General features: G+C 46.8%; 3 protein-coding genes and 2 pseudogenes across 3 annotated transcripts; all 5 read right to left on the minus strand.

Annotated features, from left to right (window-relative positions):
* Nucleotides 1-761: 761 nt before the first annotated feature.
* LOC136537879 (uncharacterized) lies at nt 762-4,356 on the minus strand. Its single transcript, XM_066529852.1, has 3 exons — nt 4,103-4,356; nt 1,798-2,168; nt 762-1,713 (listed from the first exon to the last, which is right to left on the minus strand). The coding sequence occupies exons 2-3, from the start codon at nt 2,137-2,139 to the stop codon at nt 1,174-1,176; spliced, it is 882 nt and encodes a 293-aa protein (XP_066385949.1). The 5' UTR covers nt 2,140-2,168; nt 4,103-4,356; the 3' UTR covers nt 762-1,173.
* LOC136536077 (protein ALP1-like) lies at nt 2,423-3,244 on the minus strand (annotated as a pseudogene).
* Nucleotides 2,887-4,108, minus strand: LOC136537880 (uncharacterized; annotated as a pseudogene).
* Nucleotides 4,357-4,768: 412 nt separating the features above from the next.
* Nucleotides 4,769-7,664, minus strand: LOC136516654 (dnaJ protein homolog). The gene is made up of 6 exons (XM_066510112.1): nt 7,439-7,664; nt 6,244-6,412; nt 6,015-6,156; nt 5,637-5,913; nt 5,342-5,540; nt 4,769-5,248 (listed from the first exon to the last, which is right to left on the minus strand). Exons 1-6 carry the CDS (start codon nt 7,586-7,588, stop codon nt 4,929-4,931), a joined length of 1,257 nt encoding a protein of 418 aa, XP_066366209.1. The 5' UTR covers nt 7,589-7,664; the 3' UTR covers nt 4,769-4,928.
* An 8,671-nt stretch (nt 7,665-16,335) lies between these two features.
* Nucleotides 16,336-16,833, minus strand: LOC136536078 (uncharacterized). Its single transcript, XM_066528488.1, has one exon. The coding sequence runs from the start codon at nt 16,831-16,833 to the stop codon at nt 16,336-16,338; it is 498 nt and encodes a 165-aa protein (XP_066384585.1).
* Between the last annotated feature and the right edge of the window lie 732 nt (nt 16,834-17,565).

Consider the following 17,565-nt stretch of genomic DNA (forward strand, 5'->3'; position numbering starts at 1 on the left):
TCTCTGTTTGAATGGATGAAGTCCTGTGTGATTTCTTTGATTCTCCAGTCCGGTGTAGATAAGTTGGCTCTATCGAAGTTTGTCACCAGTGGTTGGTTACCAGACAGACTTCAGCAAGAAGCCATTCTAGCTGCAAGAGCCACGGTGCTGCCTCTACCGTGAGTACTGATGATGCACCGATGATGGTGCTTGTGAATATTTTGACTATAGTGGGGATCAATCTGGGTGTCGTTCCTGGAGGCCTTCCCTGCATTACCAATTCAACCCTGTAATTAATTTCTGTACCTCATACATTGTGAGAGGAAATTCGGCTGATCTGAAATTTAGATGTGTTCTCCCTTCCCCCGCTACCAACTGTTGACGCCATTGGATCTAAACAGTGCCTAGAGCTAGCTTATTCACACAGATCCTGTAACGCAAAACATAGGGTTTGTCTGGTTCATGGCTAGAGTTTGCCACAACTAAGGTTAGGCATATGCCAGAGTAGTGGCATGCCAACTTTGCGGCATAAACAAGGTGTTTGGTTCACTACCATGCCAAACTTTAGATGTGGCAGATTTAACTCCGGCAACTGTTTGGTTCATAGCCATATGAGCTGCCACAAGTTCGGCAAATGTATGTGGTAGGTGTTTGGTTCACGGCCAAAGTTTATTACAATTACCTTATTCTAGGAAGAGGTGAGCTTACCACTTGAAGTCATCACACCAGAATTTCGACACTTTTTCACTCCAACATGGTGGAAAAGAATGCAAGTAATTAGCACCAGTGAACATACTAAGCAATAATTAACAGCAGGATGACAACTTGACATATCCATTCTAGTTCCTAGCTATATTAGTATACACAAAAGCATGATGAGTTGCAAAGGACCACTTCAGTCTGTCCTACTGGTCTTCAGATTTGGGCTATATACAGTCATACAGAACCATCAACTACTACCAACCCTATCCAAAAGCATAAGCACATAATTTACAGAAGCCTCAATGATCAGTAGGCTTAGATGATGAGCACTTCCATAGTTCCATGTGCAAAAGAAGTTCACCAAAACACCCTTCAGCAAAAGTCCGACTATCATGGCTTACCATCTTGGTTACACAAGAACCGGTACACCCAAGTCTCCAAAGTTGTGTTACTGGAAGCACTGAGCCAACCACGCATACCTTCATTTTCAGCTCATGCCAAGTAAACACCAACTGTGATTTTATCATCTGCACGGATAGGCAAAGCTTCTAACCTCTTCCACAATTCAGCATGTGGATCCACGGAAATTAGGACTGGTGGTGGAGGAGGTGGCTGAGTAAGAGTGTTTGCAATGACCTTCATAGTTGTGCTGATGTCTTTAGTGGCATCTGCAAAATGACTCTTAGACTTTGTTGGCTTCTTACTAGGCGACTTGACCCCTCTTGGTCGCTTCTTTCCAGATCGACGTGGGCTCTTTGAGCTATTTTCTCCACTGCCTGCATAGTTAGGACTAGTTTTAGGACCTTCAGGTGAGGGTAATGTGTCGGAGTCATCACCTTCATGGTCAATTCGATGTGCATAACCAGATATGTCATTAAGGCCTCCACTATCATCACTATCAGAGCCCTTATCATCATCCAAGCATGTTTCTTGATCCATGGCAAGAGAACCATCTGCATGGCTACCTTTGAAGAGCTCTTCCATCTCATTATAGAATTTGATGGGCTTAGAAAGCAAGCGCCTCTCTACGTCCTGCATGTGAATACAAGACAATATTTAAGACTATGACCATATAAATTCTGAATTTGTAATGCCAAGCAAAATTATGAGACATACCTTTAGCTTTTTCTTTTTAGATTCAGAAATAGTTATCTTGCACCTGATGGCATCAAATCCATTTCCACTGTTACTTAAAGCTCTCTCAACTATCCTCCACTTGTCCTTGTACTCCTTGTAGTAACGATTAACCTGTTCAATGGTTACACCCATGCCAAACTCTTTGTTTAAGGCATCAGCACACTTCGCATGGTGTGGCTTCTTCCACACAAAACCTGCATGCTGGTGTTTCCTATACTCAATATACCAATTCAGCATGAACTTAGTCTGGTCCTCCTCCCAAGTTTTGGTTCTTGCACGGATAGGCCCATCAACATCCAACTTTCCTTTTTTCTTCACCATCTTGCCCAGTTACAAGAAAGATGCAACAACTACAGGTATGCACGGGCTACAGACAATCATTCAACAGGAAAAAACTAAAATGGAAAAGGGCAACAAAAATTATTCTTTTATCTATACTCTACAATAAACAGAAATTTTAATATGCTATAACCTGATAACATTAGAATCAACCAGCACACTGCAGAAGTCTCATTACATTGCTCGCAAAAAAAAGAAGTCTCATTACATGCCACACATATTTAGGAATATTGCATTCTTCATTACATGCCAATTATTTGTGTCACTACATACCAATCATATTCTCAGTGGGGTGATTCAACTCAGAGCTTGATTCACCTACTTTATCTCTCCACATACTACGTGCTATCTGATCTCTTTTAAGTACCTAGGCTCGACTCTTAGCGCGTATGTCACGATATGTCCTATTGCTTCTTGGCAAAGCCCTGTACCATGATTCTTCATCGTACTCATCATCAGCAGCATGCTCTAGTATCCAGTTGTGAAACCCACAGCATGCGAGAACAATCTTAACTTGTATTTTCAAAGGAAAATTTGGTTGACTTTTAAGGATTTAAAATTGATTCTTCAAGGTACCAAAAGCACGCTCAACTGTTGTCCTAAGAGAGGAGTGGCGGTGATTGTATAACTCCTTATAATTTTCAGGTTCTCTACCACCTTTATATTCTTTTAGGTGATAACGGACGCCATGATATGGAGGGAGTATACCAGGTCTTGCTACATGTCCAGCATCTGCCAGAAAGAATTTTCCTAAAATATGAACATGTTGCTTAAGGTTAGAGATGAACTATGTATTGTTTAATTTGTCAAAAACATGACTCCCTACCTTCAGGTATTTTTAGGCCAGTGGGGCGTCTTAGAGCATCTTCAAGTACATAAGAGTCATGAGCTGATCCCTCTCATCCAGCTAAGACGTATATGAACCGCAGGTCAAAATCAACGGCCGCAAGAACATTTTGAGTCGGGATAGACTTTCTACCCCTAAACCTGCCTTGCATGTGTGCAGGGACAAATGCTGGTATTACCATCCAAAGCTCCTATGCATCCCTAAGGAAGACAAATGATGTTTTGTTAGACTAATTAGCATGCCTCTCCTTTATGTTTCAATATCCTAGCCGAAGGTGTTTCATGACTGTACCTCAAAGTAAGGGTGGAACCTTCCTAGGTTACTAGTGATCTTTGGGTGTGTTTTAATATGAGTTCTCTAGCAAGTATTGCACACGCATCTAAAACCATTAAAGTACCTACTAACAATCTCACCTGATTGAATGAACTCAAAACCAATAGCTCTATTAGACCATTTATGACCCACAACATGCATAAACATTGCCACTTGTTCTTCCACAGTCACATTCAATGTGTCCATCAAAAGACCACGTGATCTGAGACTTTGACAGAGCATATGAAAAACATTCTTTCGCATGCGCAGTTCCGAAATACAATGGGCCTCCGTACCATTATACAAACGGTTTAAACGAGTTTCTCTTGAGATATCTCTGTCCAACATGGGTCCATATGTCACAGCTTCTCTGTCTCGCTTTTGCATGTTTAGCAGATAAGTGTAACTAGCTAGACACAAAGCAATAGCAGCTAACAACCTTCTCCTCCAAATGTAGTACTGGTAGTAGTAACTGAAGTAATAATGTATGAACTGACTCATCCTTCGATCCATCTAGTTAGCAATTATTCCTAAAAAAATAAAAATTTCAACACACATCGGATTGGGGAAAAATAATTTAGACAAATATTACTCACTTTTCCTAGATGATCTCTACCAACAACTCGTCAAAAAAGAATTTTGAATGTCATATGTTTTTCGTATGGACTCGATAGAAATGCATTTGTCTTTTAGCAAAAGAAGCCACAAATAATGATCAGTACACAAGCCTCTACAATCAGCTACCGAGAAAAACTTTCCTGTTGGGAGATGTGCAGATGCACGTACCTGCATACAAGATGGTGTGACCTCGACACCGTCGCCCTGTGGAAGCGATGCGGAGGAACGCGACGCCAGAGGCAGAACCTCCACGCCAGGCCAACGAGCCGCGCAGCGTCGAATGCCGAGCCCCATGGTGTTGCAATGGGAGAGCGACGCGCCCTCCGTGGAGAGCCACCGTGGCGACGGCGGGCACGGTGTTCTTTTCTCCCCAACAGCGAACAGGTAAAGAAGGATAAGGATAAGCGGTGAAGAAATATCCAGGAAAGAGTCCGTGCCCAGTTTCGCGCCATATATGCACACACGCGGCAAAGTTACGCGCCATTTTTTCTCGGGCTGAAGGCAGCTCGCGTCGGCACGGTGTTCTTTTCTCCCCAACAACGAACAGATAATGAAGGATAAGGATAAGCGGTGAAGAAATATCCAAGAAAGAGTCCGCGCTCAGTTTCGCGCCATATATGCACACACACGGCAAAGTTGGGCGATATTTTTTCCCGGGCTAAAGGCAGCTCGCGTCGACACGCCAGAGTTGCAGCGAAGGAATCGTTCGCCGCACTTTAATTCTTTAGCAGCCTAACCTAGTAAACCAAACACCTACCTAACTGGGTTTGGCATGCCTAAATTGCGGCGCGGCAGATTATGGACACGAACCAAACGGACCCATAATCACAGAACTTCAGCTAACTGATTGAATACTGCATTCTTGTAACCGTAGTATCATCACAAATACGCGCGGGAAAACTTGACCCAACAGTAGTCGCACAATGCGAAACAACAGATTTGCCGCCACCGTCAAACTTTATCATTGCTACTACTAATAGCAGCCACGAGCTGACTACTGCTGGGCGCACTGCACCCTCTGCGCACCGCCCGGCATATCCTCATCCTCGTCATAGGCCTCCTGGTGCTGCTGCTGCCGCCTCCTCATCTCCTCTTCGATGTTCACGTCATAGGGCATCGTCTCCTCACACTCATCCAGCTCCATGTCAGTGTACTGCGACACTGGCTTGGGCGGGAGCACAGCCTCCAGGGCCTTGCACTGCTCCGGGCTCAATGAGTCCGGGAACTCCACCGAGAAGTGGATGTACAGCTTGCCCTTCATGAAGGGCCTCTGGTACATGGGCATGCCTTCATCGTTGATCGCCTTGAAAGAATCTGCACAAATTTATAATAAACAGTGAGCATTGGCCAGATGCACGAAGGCAGAATCAAGAGTTGAGTGCTATCTTTCAAGTTCAGATCACCCACCAGGCTTCACAACTTCGCCAGGATTTGATTTGATCAGCAGCTGCCTGTTATCCAAGTGAGTGAGAACAAACTGGAAGCCACACAGAGATTCAGTCAAGGTCAGTGTGTGCTCGTAGAAGAGGTCATCGCCCTTTCTCTTGAACTTGGGATGCTCCTTCTGCTGGAGGACAAAGATGATATCTCCAGTGACAGTGTCAGGCTGCACACAAGAACAGGATAGTTAGGACCCAAGGTTAATTTGGCCCAGAGAAATTAGAACCCAAACTGACAGATTGACAAGGCAATGAGTTCATACCGCTTCATCAGCTTCACCAGGGAATGTGATCTTCTGCCCATTCTGCATACCTTTCTCTACTACCACTTCAAGAACCTTCTTCTCCTGCACAACTTTATCACCCTTGCATTGTGGGCATCTATCCTTGTCGTTGATGGTCTCTCCAGAACCCTTGCACTCGTTGCAAGGATGCTGCATTTGCTGAATCATTCCAGGTCCCAACTGCCGGATTTGGACCTTAAAGCCAGAACCTTGGCAACCAGCACACCTCGATGAAGCTCCAGACTTTGAACCCTTACTGCAAGATTGCAGGATTAGAACACACCATGTGAGATCCTGAAAATCTAATCTATAAAGCATAATTGGGCTTTTGGCATCCCTTGGATTCAGATGACCTACCCATTGCACTTCGAGCAGAGGGCATTGCGGGACAGCGAGAGCTTCTTCGATGTACCATTGTACAAATCCTCCAGAGAAACCTTCAGAGGATGAACCACATCCTCTCCCCTCCGCTGCCTTCTGCCCCTACTGCTGCCACCACCTTTGCACAAGTACATACAGCGTGAGCCACTATGTAGGTGATTCTCAATGTCAATGACATTGCATCAGTTTTTGTTTCATAACATACCTCCAAAAGGGCTGCCACCACCAAAGAATGACTGGAATATGTCAAAGGGATCGTGCATCCCTCCACCACCTCCCATTCCCTCCTTGAGGGCATCCTCACCATACTGATCATAAATCTCCCGCTTTTCAGGGTCACTGAGGACCTCATAAGCCTGAGCTAGCTCCTTGAACTGAAACAAAAGCATGAATTCTTAGTTTCCATCTCATTCAGAAATTAACAGCTCCATTCGACCGTTCATACAGCCTTACACCCAAACATAACCATATTCATGCAGATTAGGCAAATGATCACCACTGGTTCTATCAAGCAAGAGCAAAGCACCATCATAGCATAGTTGAATGATAACATATGGCACAAATCATTCTAAAGAATGAAATCGCACTACCAATTATAGATATAATTCATAAGCAGAATTTGCATACTGACATTTTTTTAGGATAGGAGCATTCGTCTATAGTTCACGATTCAAATAAGTGAAGCATTTTTAGGGTCAGAGCATTCATCTAATAATTCAGGGACTCGAATCAGCAGCGCACCAATTTTAAGAATCAGAAGAGCACACTACAATATTCAGGTTAGGGAAACAGAACTAAGCATGTCCCTCAAGTTCCTCAGGTAAGTTTGGCAATCAATTTCACATTTTTTCATCAAAAGCTACAACTTGACCATTATACTAGCACTAACAAACCAAACCATCTATTACAAAAACAACGAACAGGTCTAACAAGACTAGAACGGTTTCAGTAAAATAAAAGACCAAGCAAGGCATTCTGCATGATCAACAAGCTTTTGAATAATTAATTGTTAATTATGCGATCGAAACCACATAGAGCGACTAATTCCAGGGGCATGAACAGCTCAAGATGAGTCTCGGTAGCAGCTAATAATCGTAACAGTGTCCATGCAACTAATAAACCTAATAGTTTCCGTGCAACATCTACTTCCCCATACGAATCCCTCCACCACCCCCAACCATCAAACCCATCTAATTCCACGCCTCCTCAGATCCAACCCCCCCCCCCCCCCCCCCCCCCCCCCCCCCCCCCCCCCCCCCCCCCGAGCACCAGCACCAAAGGAAATCGACCTAGCGAAACCGTCTCAACACCGCCGTAAACCTGACAACCCACCTACTAGGCTACTACTCCACGCCGCGGACAGATCGGAGCCAGAAGAGGAGACCAGCCGGCGCGCTCACCTTCTCGGGGTCGCCGCCCTTGTCGGGGTGGTTCTTGATGGCGGCCTTGCGGTAGGCCTTCTTGAGGTCATCCTGGGACGCGTCCTTGGAGACCCCGAGGATCTCGTAGTACCGGGTGTTGTCGCTCTTCTTCGGCGCGCGCCCAAACATCTCCGAAACCCTAGTTGTTCGATCCGACGGGAAGCGTGGTGTCGTGCCGGGAGAGGTTTGTGCGGAGGAGATAGAGCGGGGCGGGGGGGAGTTATATCGTCGGGACGGGTGGCGGGGAGCGAATGCTCTGGAAGCTGCAGGAGGCGGGTGACGCGCGGCCCGTCGGATGCGGATCGGGCGGTCCCGGCCCGAGCTTCCAGATGCTTCCGGTGTCTTCCTGCGAAAGAGCGAGGGGGCCGTGGGCGGGCGGGGCTACGGGGATGGGGAGCGCGTGTTGACGCGACTCGATTCTTGCGTGGCTGCGGGTCGTCGGGTCCGGGCTGGAGGGAAGCGAGCCGTCCGATGAGTTCCGCTGAAGATTGTCAGCCTATTTGATTGGCCGGTTCGTACTGTAGTTGGTGTGTGAGAAAGTACTATTGACTGATTTGTATGAGAGAAAAATACTGTTTTGATTAAACATTTACGATCGTTTACGATAAGCCACAGCCAAACCCTTTCTTTCTTTCTTTTTTTTTTTACAAGATTGTCCTTGCCGTTTTGACGAGGAGTGGTGACCAAAGACGCTCAGTCCACTACAACATTCAAACTCTTTTTTCTTTTATAATTTTACTAGATACATGTCCCGTGCTTTACATCGGGATCATAATTTTTAACTAAATCTCACACGGACGTGTGACCTCTGTGATCATTGTTATTTATCTTTGTAGATCCGGCTTGTTAAGTCTCTAGATTTCATATGAAATGTCTATAACACATTTTTCTTTTTTATTCCTTTTTTTCTTTTTTTCTTATTCTCTCTCCCGTGTCCTATATCCCCATTGGTTGTCGCGGGACGCTTCTCTGGCATCTCCTAACCGTACGGGGGCCGGGACGTCATCTCGCGCATGGGATACCCCTCCGCGTACCGCAACAGACACCACTCCATCCCTGCGCTGGCCTCCTCGTCCTGCAGTGTTTGTTCCGACGGCAACGACACCCCCTGGCAGTCTACGGCCTCCACACCCACACGTCTGTCCGCATCCAGTCAAGCGCCGTCGTTGCCTAGGTTTGCGCCGGGACGCAGACGAGCGGGGTGAGCATGGCCATACATTATGTTAGACATTCAGACTCGGAGTCGATTTCGTTTATGTAGTCTCTTGTGGAAATCATGGATGCAATTCATGCTTGGTTTTCTTTCCTTTTTATTATTCTTTTGTTTGCTAGCAATGTTTGATTTTCTTTTCTTTTTTGCCTTCCTGATTTGTTGCGACTGTTATGGGGATTAAGCTGATCGCATAGAGCGAGTGCGCGTTGCCTTCTTGATCTGGTCGCATGGAGCGGCTTTGGTGTCGCACCTGTGAACATAATAGTTATGAATATTTTAGTTGTAGATAGAGATTAACTTTTCTAAAGTGAGGGCATCTTCAAAATCTTCTTAAAAATCGTTTGGTAGACCACGATTACGCCATATATAAATAAAAAAACTTTGGGTCCATTCAACTGCGTTGGTCGTGGCTACGCCTATGAGACTATCTCCAACAACCGTGATCCAAAATATAAGACTTATTCATCCTTTAGAGCAAAGGGTTCAATACCTATGTTTGGTTTTCTCCAACAAGACAAAAAAATTCTTTCTGTAAATGGGTCTCCAGGAGAGATGATACTCATATTTGAGTTATGCCTCTCCTGGCACCTAAAATGGGTCTTCCATATAGGTACTCTGATAGATGCTATATATATTGTGTTGGAGACCTATTTTAGGTTTAGGTTCCGCAATGGGTATCCTGTTAGAGACAGCATGAGAGCCACATTGGCAACCAGTGCAGCCGAGGACTCCCTCTAATTTTACCTTTTCTTCGATAGTTTATCTTCCTAAAACTCAAACATAGAGCCAAAACGATAGAAATCGGACAAAATTACAGTGAGAAGGCACCCGGTGTTGCAAATAAAAGCAATTTAGTGACGCATAAATTGATTTTGATATTGAGAAAAAGAATAATAGTATATATCATATGTGTGATTTAACACTAGCACTATGATCCTAGGAAAACTCAATCTCCCTAGTGCTAGTAACGGAAGAAATGCTATGACGAACATCGGAGAAAGTGTACACATTCTTATAGTGGGGTTGTTGGCGCTAGAGATAGCGCAAGAGTAGACGAAGTAGACTGTTGACGGAGATCAGCAAACACCGACGTAGAGGGAAGATGTCCAGCGAGCAGTCACGACGGCGCTTCCCAAAAACCTAATACGCCCTACCCCGTGCAGATACACAAGGAGACGTAGGGTTTGGAGACCTACTCTTCCAGCGCCGATCGGGGATGGGATAGGGAAGACTGCGGCAGCACAGTACAATGGTAAGAGGAGCAGATGAATTGTCTGTACTGAGGACGACGTCTCGTCCTAATATATGCACATGCCGCACCTATGATAAATAATTAGTTGTGCAATCACAACATTAACGTGATTGATTTGCCGTTAGTCGACAAAGCAATTAGAGCAATCATCATTAATACGAGAATAATTACTTACCAAAATAGGCCGGTGCAAATTTCTCCATAGAGTGGCAAAAAGAAGCTACACACCCATAGGATGGGAGCGAGAAATCATCGGACCATTTAGGCACGGTAGAAGGAGTGTAATACAACAAAGCATGTATCATATTTTATGAGAGACAATATGTATTTATGGTGTTGCTTTGTGGACAATTAGCAAAAGCCGTTGTTCAGGGCCCGTTTAAAACACATGAATTTTACAAAAATTATATAAGAAATTTATAGCACTCAGTTCATTTTTTATAGAATAAACACATGAACAGGGAAAATTCTCGTGTTGGAAATATGGCTTCAGAGAACGGCGAACAAGAATTTGAATCCGGCAACCCCCAAAACCCACCAATTGTGCTGTCCATATACTGTATCACTGAATGATGACGGGCGTACACTGTACCAGCCGTGGAGGCGTGGACTAAGGGGACGTTTGATCCGCTGACAAAAGTTTAACGAGGGCGTTCGACTGCTTGGTGGAATAGTGAATTTTAATTATTTTGGAAGGTTGAATAGTATTCTGTGAGAGAAAATAAGCTAAAATAAACTGAAACAAGTGAAAAGTAGTATAGCCGAACGCCTTGAACATGTGTCACGTGAGGTGGATGTTTGGATACTAATAAATTTTTTTACAGAATCTGTCGGTTATTCATAAGATGAAACTATTAAGTCTAATTAAACTGTCATTAGCGTATGTTTACTTAGCACCACATTATTGTCAAATATGAATTAATTAGATTTAAAAAATTCGTCTCATAAAACAGTCTCAATCTGTGCATTTAATTTTGTAAATAGTCTATATTTAATACTCTATGTATGTGCCAAATATCTAATATAACAGTGACTAAAGTTTAAGAGGTGGAACTAAACATCCAAAGAAGGACAAGTAAACATGGCAGCATGGCGCTCAATCAACCACCTGTTTCCGAGGAGAAAGAGCATCTGTCGTTTTCCGATCAGTAGCCGACTGCCCGGTTACTGTTCAGTAGCTGCAGCGCTTCGTTCCAAAAATAAATAGCCTGTTCGGCTGGGCTGGAGGATTGTGGGCGGATCGTGGATTATTACTCCAGGCTGATTTGGTGTGAGAGAAAAATATTGTTTTGGCTGAAAATTTATGATCGTTTACGAGATCCATCAACCAACCTATCGGTGTAGAAAGTGATAACTAGTGAATATTTGTAATTTTGTTGTACGTTGTTATTGGAGGTGGCCTAGCACTCAATGACACAGGATTTATACTGTTTTGGGCAACGTGCCCTACGTCCAGTCGGGGTCGGTCGGTGACTTTATTCCTGAGCCCAGGTGCTCGAAGTTTGCAGTGGGGTTACAAACGAGAGAGAGAAAAATGGGGTGTACAGAGGTCCGGTCGGCTCCGACCGAAAGGGCCGAGAGTGACAGGAACTTCGCTACGAGCTCGGTGTTCGAGCGTGTGCTTACAGTCGGAGCTTAGTGGTTTTGCGGTTGTGAGGTGTTGATGTCGATATAAGGAACTCTGGCCTCCTTTTTTTTGTCTTGTTGGAGGGAGCATATCTTCTTTTATAGATGAAGGAGATGGCTTTACAGGTGAGAGGGAGAAGGTATGAATGTTTTTAAGCCTTGTTGCCCACGTCACTGTTGATGTCGCTGTAGAATATCAGATGCGCAAGGAAGGTCGTGCTATCTTCTTCAGAAAGGATGAACGCCGGTACCTGCAAATACTATTTGATGCCTAGTGGCATATGAGAAGTCGCGCTATGTTCACCCGGTATGGCAAATCCTGGTGTCTATACCGCTATCGATGTTCAGAGACACGCGGGAGGCTTACCGTATGGGAGTTTTAGTGACCCCTACAATACTATAGGGGGGAGATATCGGCGCCTACAATACTGTTTGTGTCTGGGTGGCTGCAGAGTATTGTTTCGTGCAGGGTATGGTACCTGGTATAGTGGTTTTGACTTGTGAGCCTTGCATTGTCTTTCTTCGCACGTCTTCTGGTTTCTTCCGAACGGGTGCCTCCGGTCGGATGGCTGCCGATCAGAGAAGAGCGGTGAGCAGGGTTCCTACGAGCTTCCGGTCGGAGGGACGCGGGGTCGAAGTCGGTAGTAGGGCTCGGGACAGGCCTTTCGATCGGAGAGGCCGTCCGGAGGCTCAGGGTGGGCGTTCGGTTCTCGGTTCGGTTCCCTTGGTTATTGATGAAATTCGGTTTCTAGAAAATGAGAACCGATCAGTTCCAAAAAATTTTAGGAACCGAGCATTTCGGTTCTCGGTTATTTCGATTCGGTTTCGGTTCTAACCGAACTAACCGAATTTTTTCAAAAGACCTCAAGACAATAATAAATATATTTGTTCTAAGGCAAATTTATGCAACACTATATTCATTTTTAATAATAATAATAATATATAAGAAAACAATAGCAATATAGTAACACAAATATATGGCAGTTCAAATATAAAATACTACACATAAACCAAACATAATCCTACAAAATACAAGTAAGTGAAGTATAATTCATGTAATTCGGTTCTTTCGGTTAATTCGGTTAACCGAGAGTAAGAACCGAATTTTCTTCGGTTATTTCGGTTCCTCAATATCAGGAACCGAATAAGGAACCAAATTTTTCGGTTTCAGTTCTTTTGGTTTTGATTCCGGTTCTTTCGGTTCAGTTTTCGGTTCTTGGTTAGATTTGCCCAGGGCTACCGGAGGCGACTACAGCCTGAATTGAGTGCTCCGGTCAGATAGGTGGGCCGAAGTAGCCGATGAGCGGGCGTTGCTCTTCTTAGGCCTGGTCTTCCGATCGGTTACTGGACCGTTCCTTTGCCCTGTTGGTTTTTAGACTCTTGGACCGAGCCTTGGCGTAGAAGCCGGTCCCCGAGGGACTCTGGGTTTATGAACCCGACAGGAGCCCCCGATCCTCTAGGTGATTCAGGTAGAATCGTTCGGAGGATTTTTGTTATGTCGTTGGGTGCGCGCGAGCGTAGCTGCGGGTGTAGCCCCCGAGCCCTCGGGCGGTTCAGGCAGAACCGTTTGGGGGTGTCGTTTTAGCGTGCGTGTGTGCGTGTTTTTTGTCCAAGATGGAATTTAACCAAGGCGTCGTTGTGCGGCCGAGGCGTTTTTCAACTTACTGATCTCGGCGTTGACGCGCGCCGTGGATCGGGTGAGGGGGTTAGTTCGGTAGTTGGAGAGCTCTCTAATCCTGGCGTTGGTGTGCGCCGTGGTTTTGAAATGGTTAGTTCAGGGGATGGATGTGACCATGTCCGTGGGTCCTAGTGTCGTGGATCCCTGGCCTCGACGTAGCCTAGACAACCGAGGTAGTTAGTTTAGTTAGTTTTTACGCGAGTTCATAGTCGTGGTCCCTTGATTTTTGGAGCATACACGAGTTCAGAGTCGTGGTCCCAAGCCGTAGCCGAATGTTGTAGATCCTATCGACGCAAGTTTAGGGTCGCGGTCCTAGGGTTTTTGTCGGAAGTGAAGCTGTCGATGCAAGTTTGGAGTCGCGGTCCCCGGTTTTTTTTGCAACGCAGTCAGAAGTGAAGTCATTATGTGAGTTCAGAGTCATGGTCCCAAGCCATAGCCAGATGTCATAGATCTTGTCGACGCGAGTTCGGAGTCGTGGTCCCAACATTTTTGGCATTTGAGCCCCCAAGCCTTGTCGAGCCTTCGTGGGGGTTGATGTGAGTTGTTTTGTGCTACCCCATCTGGTTCCTCATAACCGGAGGGGCTGAGTTTCATCACCTGTCCTGATCGCTCGGGCTCAAAGACTAGCTCGGTGAGCTCGCTAATGGGTGTGATCGAGCGAAATCTAGGTTCGTCGTTCGTGACGGGGTCGACATAGCTCTCTTGTGGCATTCAACTACTTCTTTACCTGCAACCCGGCAGATGCCTAGGTCGTTCCGGAGATCGACCCGGGTGGCCTAATGGCCTCCTCTCGATGGAGATTCTGTGAGCTTGGCGAGAGGTTTAGGATCAAATGAGAAGGTTAAGATGACCCGATTTGCCAGACCGGGCGAAGGCCGCACGGTGCTCATCTATGGTTTTCTTCCCTAGCTCTATTGTTTGCTCATGTCGAATGAGGCAACCGCCGCTTCGTGGCGCAACACGGAGTGTTCTAGTGCATTTTGCTGCACGTGCGATGCTTAGTTCCCAAGCCCTCGGACGGTTCATGCCCTAACCGTCCAAGGGGTTCAGACGTATGGAATGAAATGCGCGTATGGATGTATGAAATGATTGTAATGAAATAGAGGGGGTTTGATAGTACTTACCTTGGCGATTGGAGTGACGAGGTTCGGAGGGCTTTAGTTGGAAATCTCTGACCGGGACCTTGATCCCCTGTTCTCCTACTAAACATCTATGGGTGCGACACCCTTGAGGTATTCGTTTGTGCTTGCCAAAGCTGAGGGAGCAGAACCGAGCGGGTCATTGGCGGTCGCAGTGGTATTTGCAATAGTAGAAAATATAAAAGTTAAGTTTGTAGGTGAGTCCGTAGCATAACCTTGTGATAGAACCACGATATGCTTTCCCTATTTATATCCTAGCATAACTTTTGTTCTTACCATTTCCCTCTCATACCTGCCCATTTGTCCCATAGGGTGCGATCTTAGGAGTCCGGGCGTGGCCCACGGGGCTCGACTGCTCGTGTCCATAGGGAAAGGCGGGGTGCATTCGGTTCGTAGTAAGAACAGAGTTACGTAGGGTAATCAAGGACATGGAATGTGTTTCCGTTCGGGGACAAAGTTGTTTGTTATGTGTTGACAAAAGAAAAAGGAGGTAATATACAATATTGTACCCTTATGGAGCCCCCGAGCGACCCAGGTTGAAAGTGTTTCGGGCAGGGGTGCTCTTACGGGAGCATGTTTTAACTAAAAAGCGGTTTAGACCATATTTATGGGAAAAAACAACGTAGCTATTCAATGTTCCAAGTGTTAGTGAGAGCGTTGTTGTTGTTGTCCTCTAGTCGGTAGGTGCCCAGTCAGATTACTTCGATCACCGTATAGGGCCCTTCCCATGGTGGAGAGAGCTTGTGCTTTCCTTCATTGATTGGGTCCTTTGGAGCATGAGATCGCTGACTTCGAGTATCCTTCCCCTAATCTTCCTTTCGTGGTACCTGCGGAGGGTTTGTTGGTAGCGAGCGAAGCGGACGATGGTCGTTTCGCGGGCCTCTTCGAGTAGGTCGACCACGTCTTGTTGAGCCTCCACGGCTCGGTCATGGTCAAAAGCCCTCACTCTTGGTGCGCCATGGTCGAGGTCGGAGGGCAATACTACCTCAGCCCCGTAGGCCAGGAAGAAGGGTGTAAATCCTATGGATTGGTTTGGGGTCATTCTTAGGCTCTAGAGGATCGTTGGAACCTCTGCTACCCAACGCCCAGCGTACTTGTTGAGTCGGTTGAAGATGCGTGACTTAAGTTCTTGGAGGACCATGCCATTGGCATGTTCGACCTGATCGTTAGTTCGTGGATGTCCGACCGAAGCCCAGTCGATCCTGATACCGTATCCGTTACTGAAGTCTAGAAACTTTTTCCCGATGAAGTTAGTCCCGTGGTCAGTGATGATACAGTTAGGAACACCGAACCGGTAGTTGATGTCAAGGAAGAATTTGACTGCCTCCTCCAACCGGACGTTGGTGATGGGTTTGGCCTCTATCCACTTGGTGAATTTGTCGATTGCTATGAGTAGGTGAGTGAAACCGCCTAGGGCCTTTTTGAGGGGTCCTACCATGTCGAGGCCCTAGACCACGAACGACCAGGTGATAGGGATGGTTTGGAGCTCCTATGCAGCAAATGGGTTTATCGAGCGTAGAACTGGCATCCTTCACACCTACGGGTGACCTCCTCCGCATCTCGTAGCACGATTGGCCAGTAAAAACCTTGGCAGAAGGCTTTTCCGACCAGCGACCTTGGGCCCACATGGTGCCCACAAATACTGGCATGGACCTCAAGGAGGAGCTGCCTCCCTTGGTCGGTGGGGATACACCTCATGAGTACTCCTAATGGGCTCCGTTTGTAGAGCTCATCACCAAGCGCGATGAAGGTCTTTGCGCGTCGAGCGATCCATCGGGCTTCAGCCCTTTCGGGTGGGAGAACCTCCTCGAGGAGGTAGGTGAGTAGCAGTACTAGCTAGTTGGTTTGATCGAGTGCCAGTACAGCGAAGTTTGCGGGTGTCGTAGAGGTACTAGGGTCGAGGTCCCCAGGCGCTGGCTGGGCGCCAAGGTTGGAGCCCCCGAGCACCGGTGAGGCGTCGGGGTGTGTCTAGGTTGGGCCTTCTAGGGTGCAGACGGGCAGTTCGTGGATGTCATTGATGAAGACCCCGCTTAGGGATGGTTTCCGCTTGGCGGCCAGTTTTGTGAGGAAATCGGCAGCATCGTTGTCCCTTCGAGGGACGTGATGTAGTTCGATCCCCTGGAATTTGTCCTCAAGCTTACGCACCTCTTGACAGTATGCTATCATGAGGGGGCTTGTGCAGGAGGACTCCTTCATGACCTGATCAATGACTAGTTTCGAGTCACCATGGACGTAGAGTCGCGTAGCTCTGAGCTTGATGGCGATGCAGAGCCCGTTGATAAGGGCCTCGTACTCCACGGCATTATTTGAAGCCAGGAAGTGGAGGCAGATGGCGTAGCAGAGCCTACTCCCATCCGGGGAGATCAGAACCACCCCGGCCCCCGGGCCAGGCGCCATCACAGACCTATCGAAGTACATTGTCCAGTACTCGTGGGTGACGTCCGGGGTCAGCAGCTGGACCTCCATCCATTCGGTGACAAAATCCATGAGAGCTTGAGACTTAATAGCGGTGCGAGGGCTATATCTGATGTCATGGCCTAAGAGTTCAAGTGCCCACTTTGAGATTCGTCCCATGGCATCACAGTTGCGGATGATGTCTTCGAGCAGGTATGAGGTGATGACAGTGACTTCGTGGTCGGTGAAGTAGTGTAGGAGCTTCCTGGTTGCCATCAGTAAGGCGTATAGGAGTTTCTGCACCTGAGGGTACCGGACCTTGGGGTCAGTAAGTACTTCTCTAACAAAGTATATGGGTCGCTGTACCTTGAGCTGGTGTCCTGGTTCCTCCCTCTCGAAGACTAGGGCGGCATTCACCACGTGGTTACTTGCCATGACGTAAAGAAGGAGGGGTTCTCCTCGCTTGGGAGCGATGAGGATTGGGGCCGATGTTAGGGATGTTTTGAGGCTTTTGAGAGCCTGCTAGGCTTCCTCAGTCTAGACAAAGGCATCCGTCTTTTTGGGGAGCTTGTAGGGTGGCATCTCCCTTTCGCTGAGCCAGGAGATGAAGTGGCTTAGGGCAGCTAGGCAGCCGGTGAGCCTCTGTACGCCCTTAATGTTGCGTATGGGACCCATGTTGGAGATGGCTGCAATCTTTTTGGGGTTGGCTTTGATGCTGCGCTCGGATATGATGTATCCGAGCAGCTTCCCCTTTGGAACCCCGAAAACACATTTTTGGGGATTCAGCTTGATGTTGAACCTTCG

The sequence above is a fragment of the Miscanthus floridulus genome, chromosome 2 (assembly GCF_019320115.1).
Source record: "Miscanthus floridulus cultivar M001 chromosome 2, ASM1932011v1, whole genome shotgun sequence".
Classification (NCBI taxonomy): Eukaryota; Viridiplantae; Streptophyta; class Magnoliopsida; order Poales; family Poaceae; genus Miscanthus; species Miscanthus floridulus.

Excerpts from the sequence above, each read along its gene's own strand:
- LOC136516654 (XM_066510112.1), bottom strand. The coding sequence starts at position 7,588 with ATGTTTGGGCGCGCGCCGAAGAAGAGCGACAACACCCGGTACTACGAG. Across the intron at positions 5,914-6,014 it reads CTCTGCTCGAAGTGCAATGG|TAAGGGTTCAAAGTCTGGAG; the intron begins GTAGGTCATCTG and ends GCAATCTTGCAG. Across the intron at positions 5,249-5,341 it reads TGGCGAAGTTGTGAAGCCTG|ATTCTTTCAAGGCGATCAAC; the intron begins GTGGGTGATCTG and ends AAATTTGTGCAG.
- LOC136536078 (XM_066528488.1), bottom strand. The coding sequence starts at position 16,833 with ATGGAGGTCCAGCTGCTGACCCCGGACGTCACCCACGAGTACTGGACA.
- LOC136537879 (XM_066529852.1), bottom strand. The coding sequence starts at position 2,139 with ATGGTGAAGAAAAAAGGAAAGTTGGATGTTGATGGGCCTATCCGTGCA. Across the intron at positions 1,714-1,797 it reads CTAAAAAGAAAAAGCTAAAG|GACGTAGAGAGGCGCTTGCT; the intron begins GTATGTCTCATA and ends ATTCACATGCAG.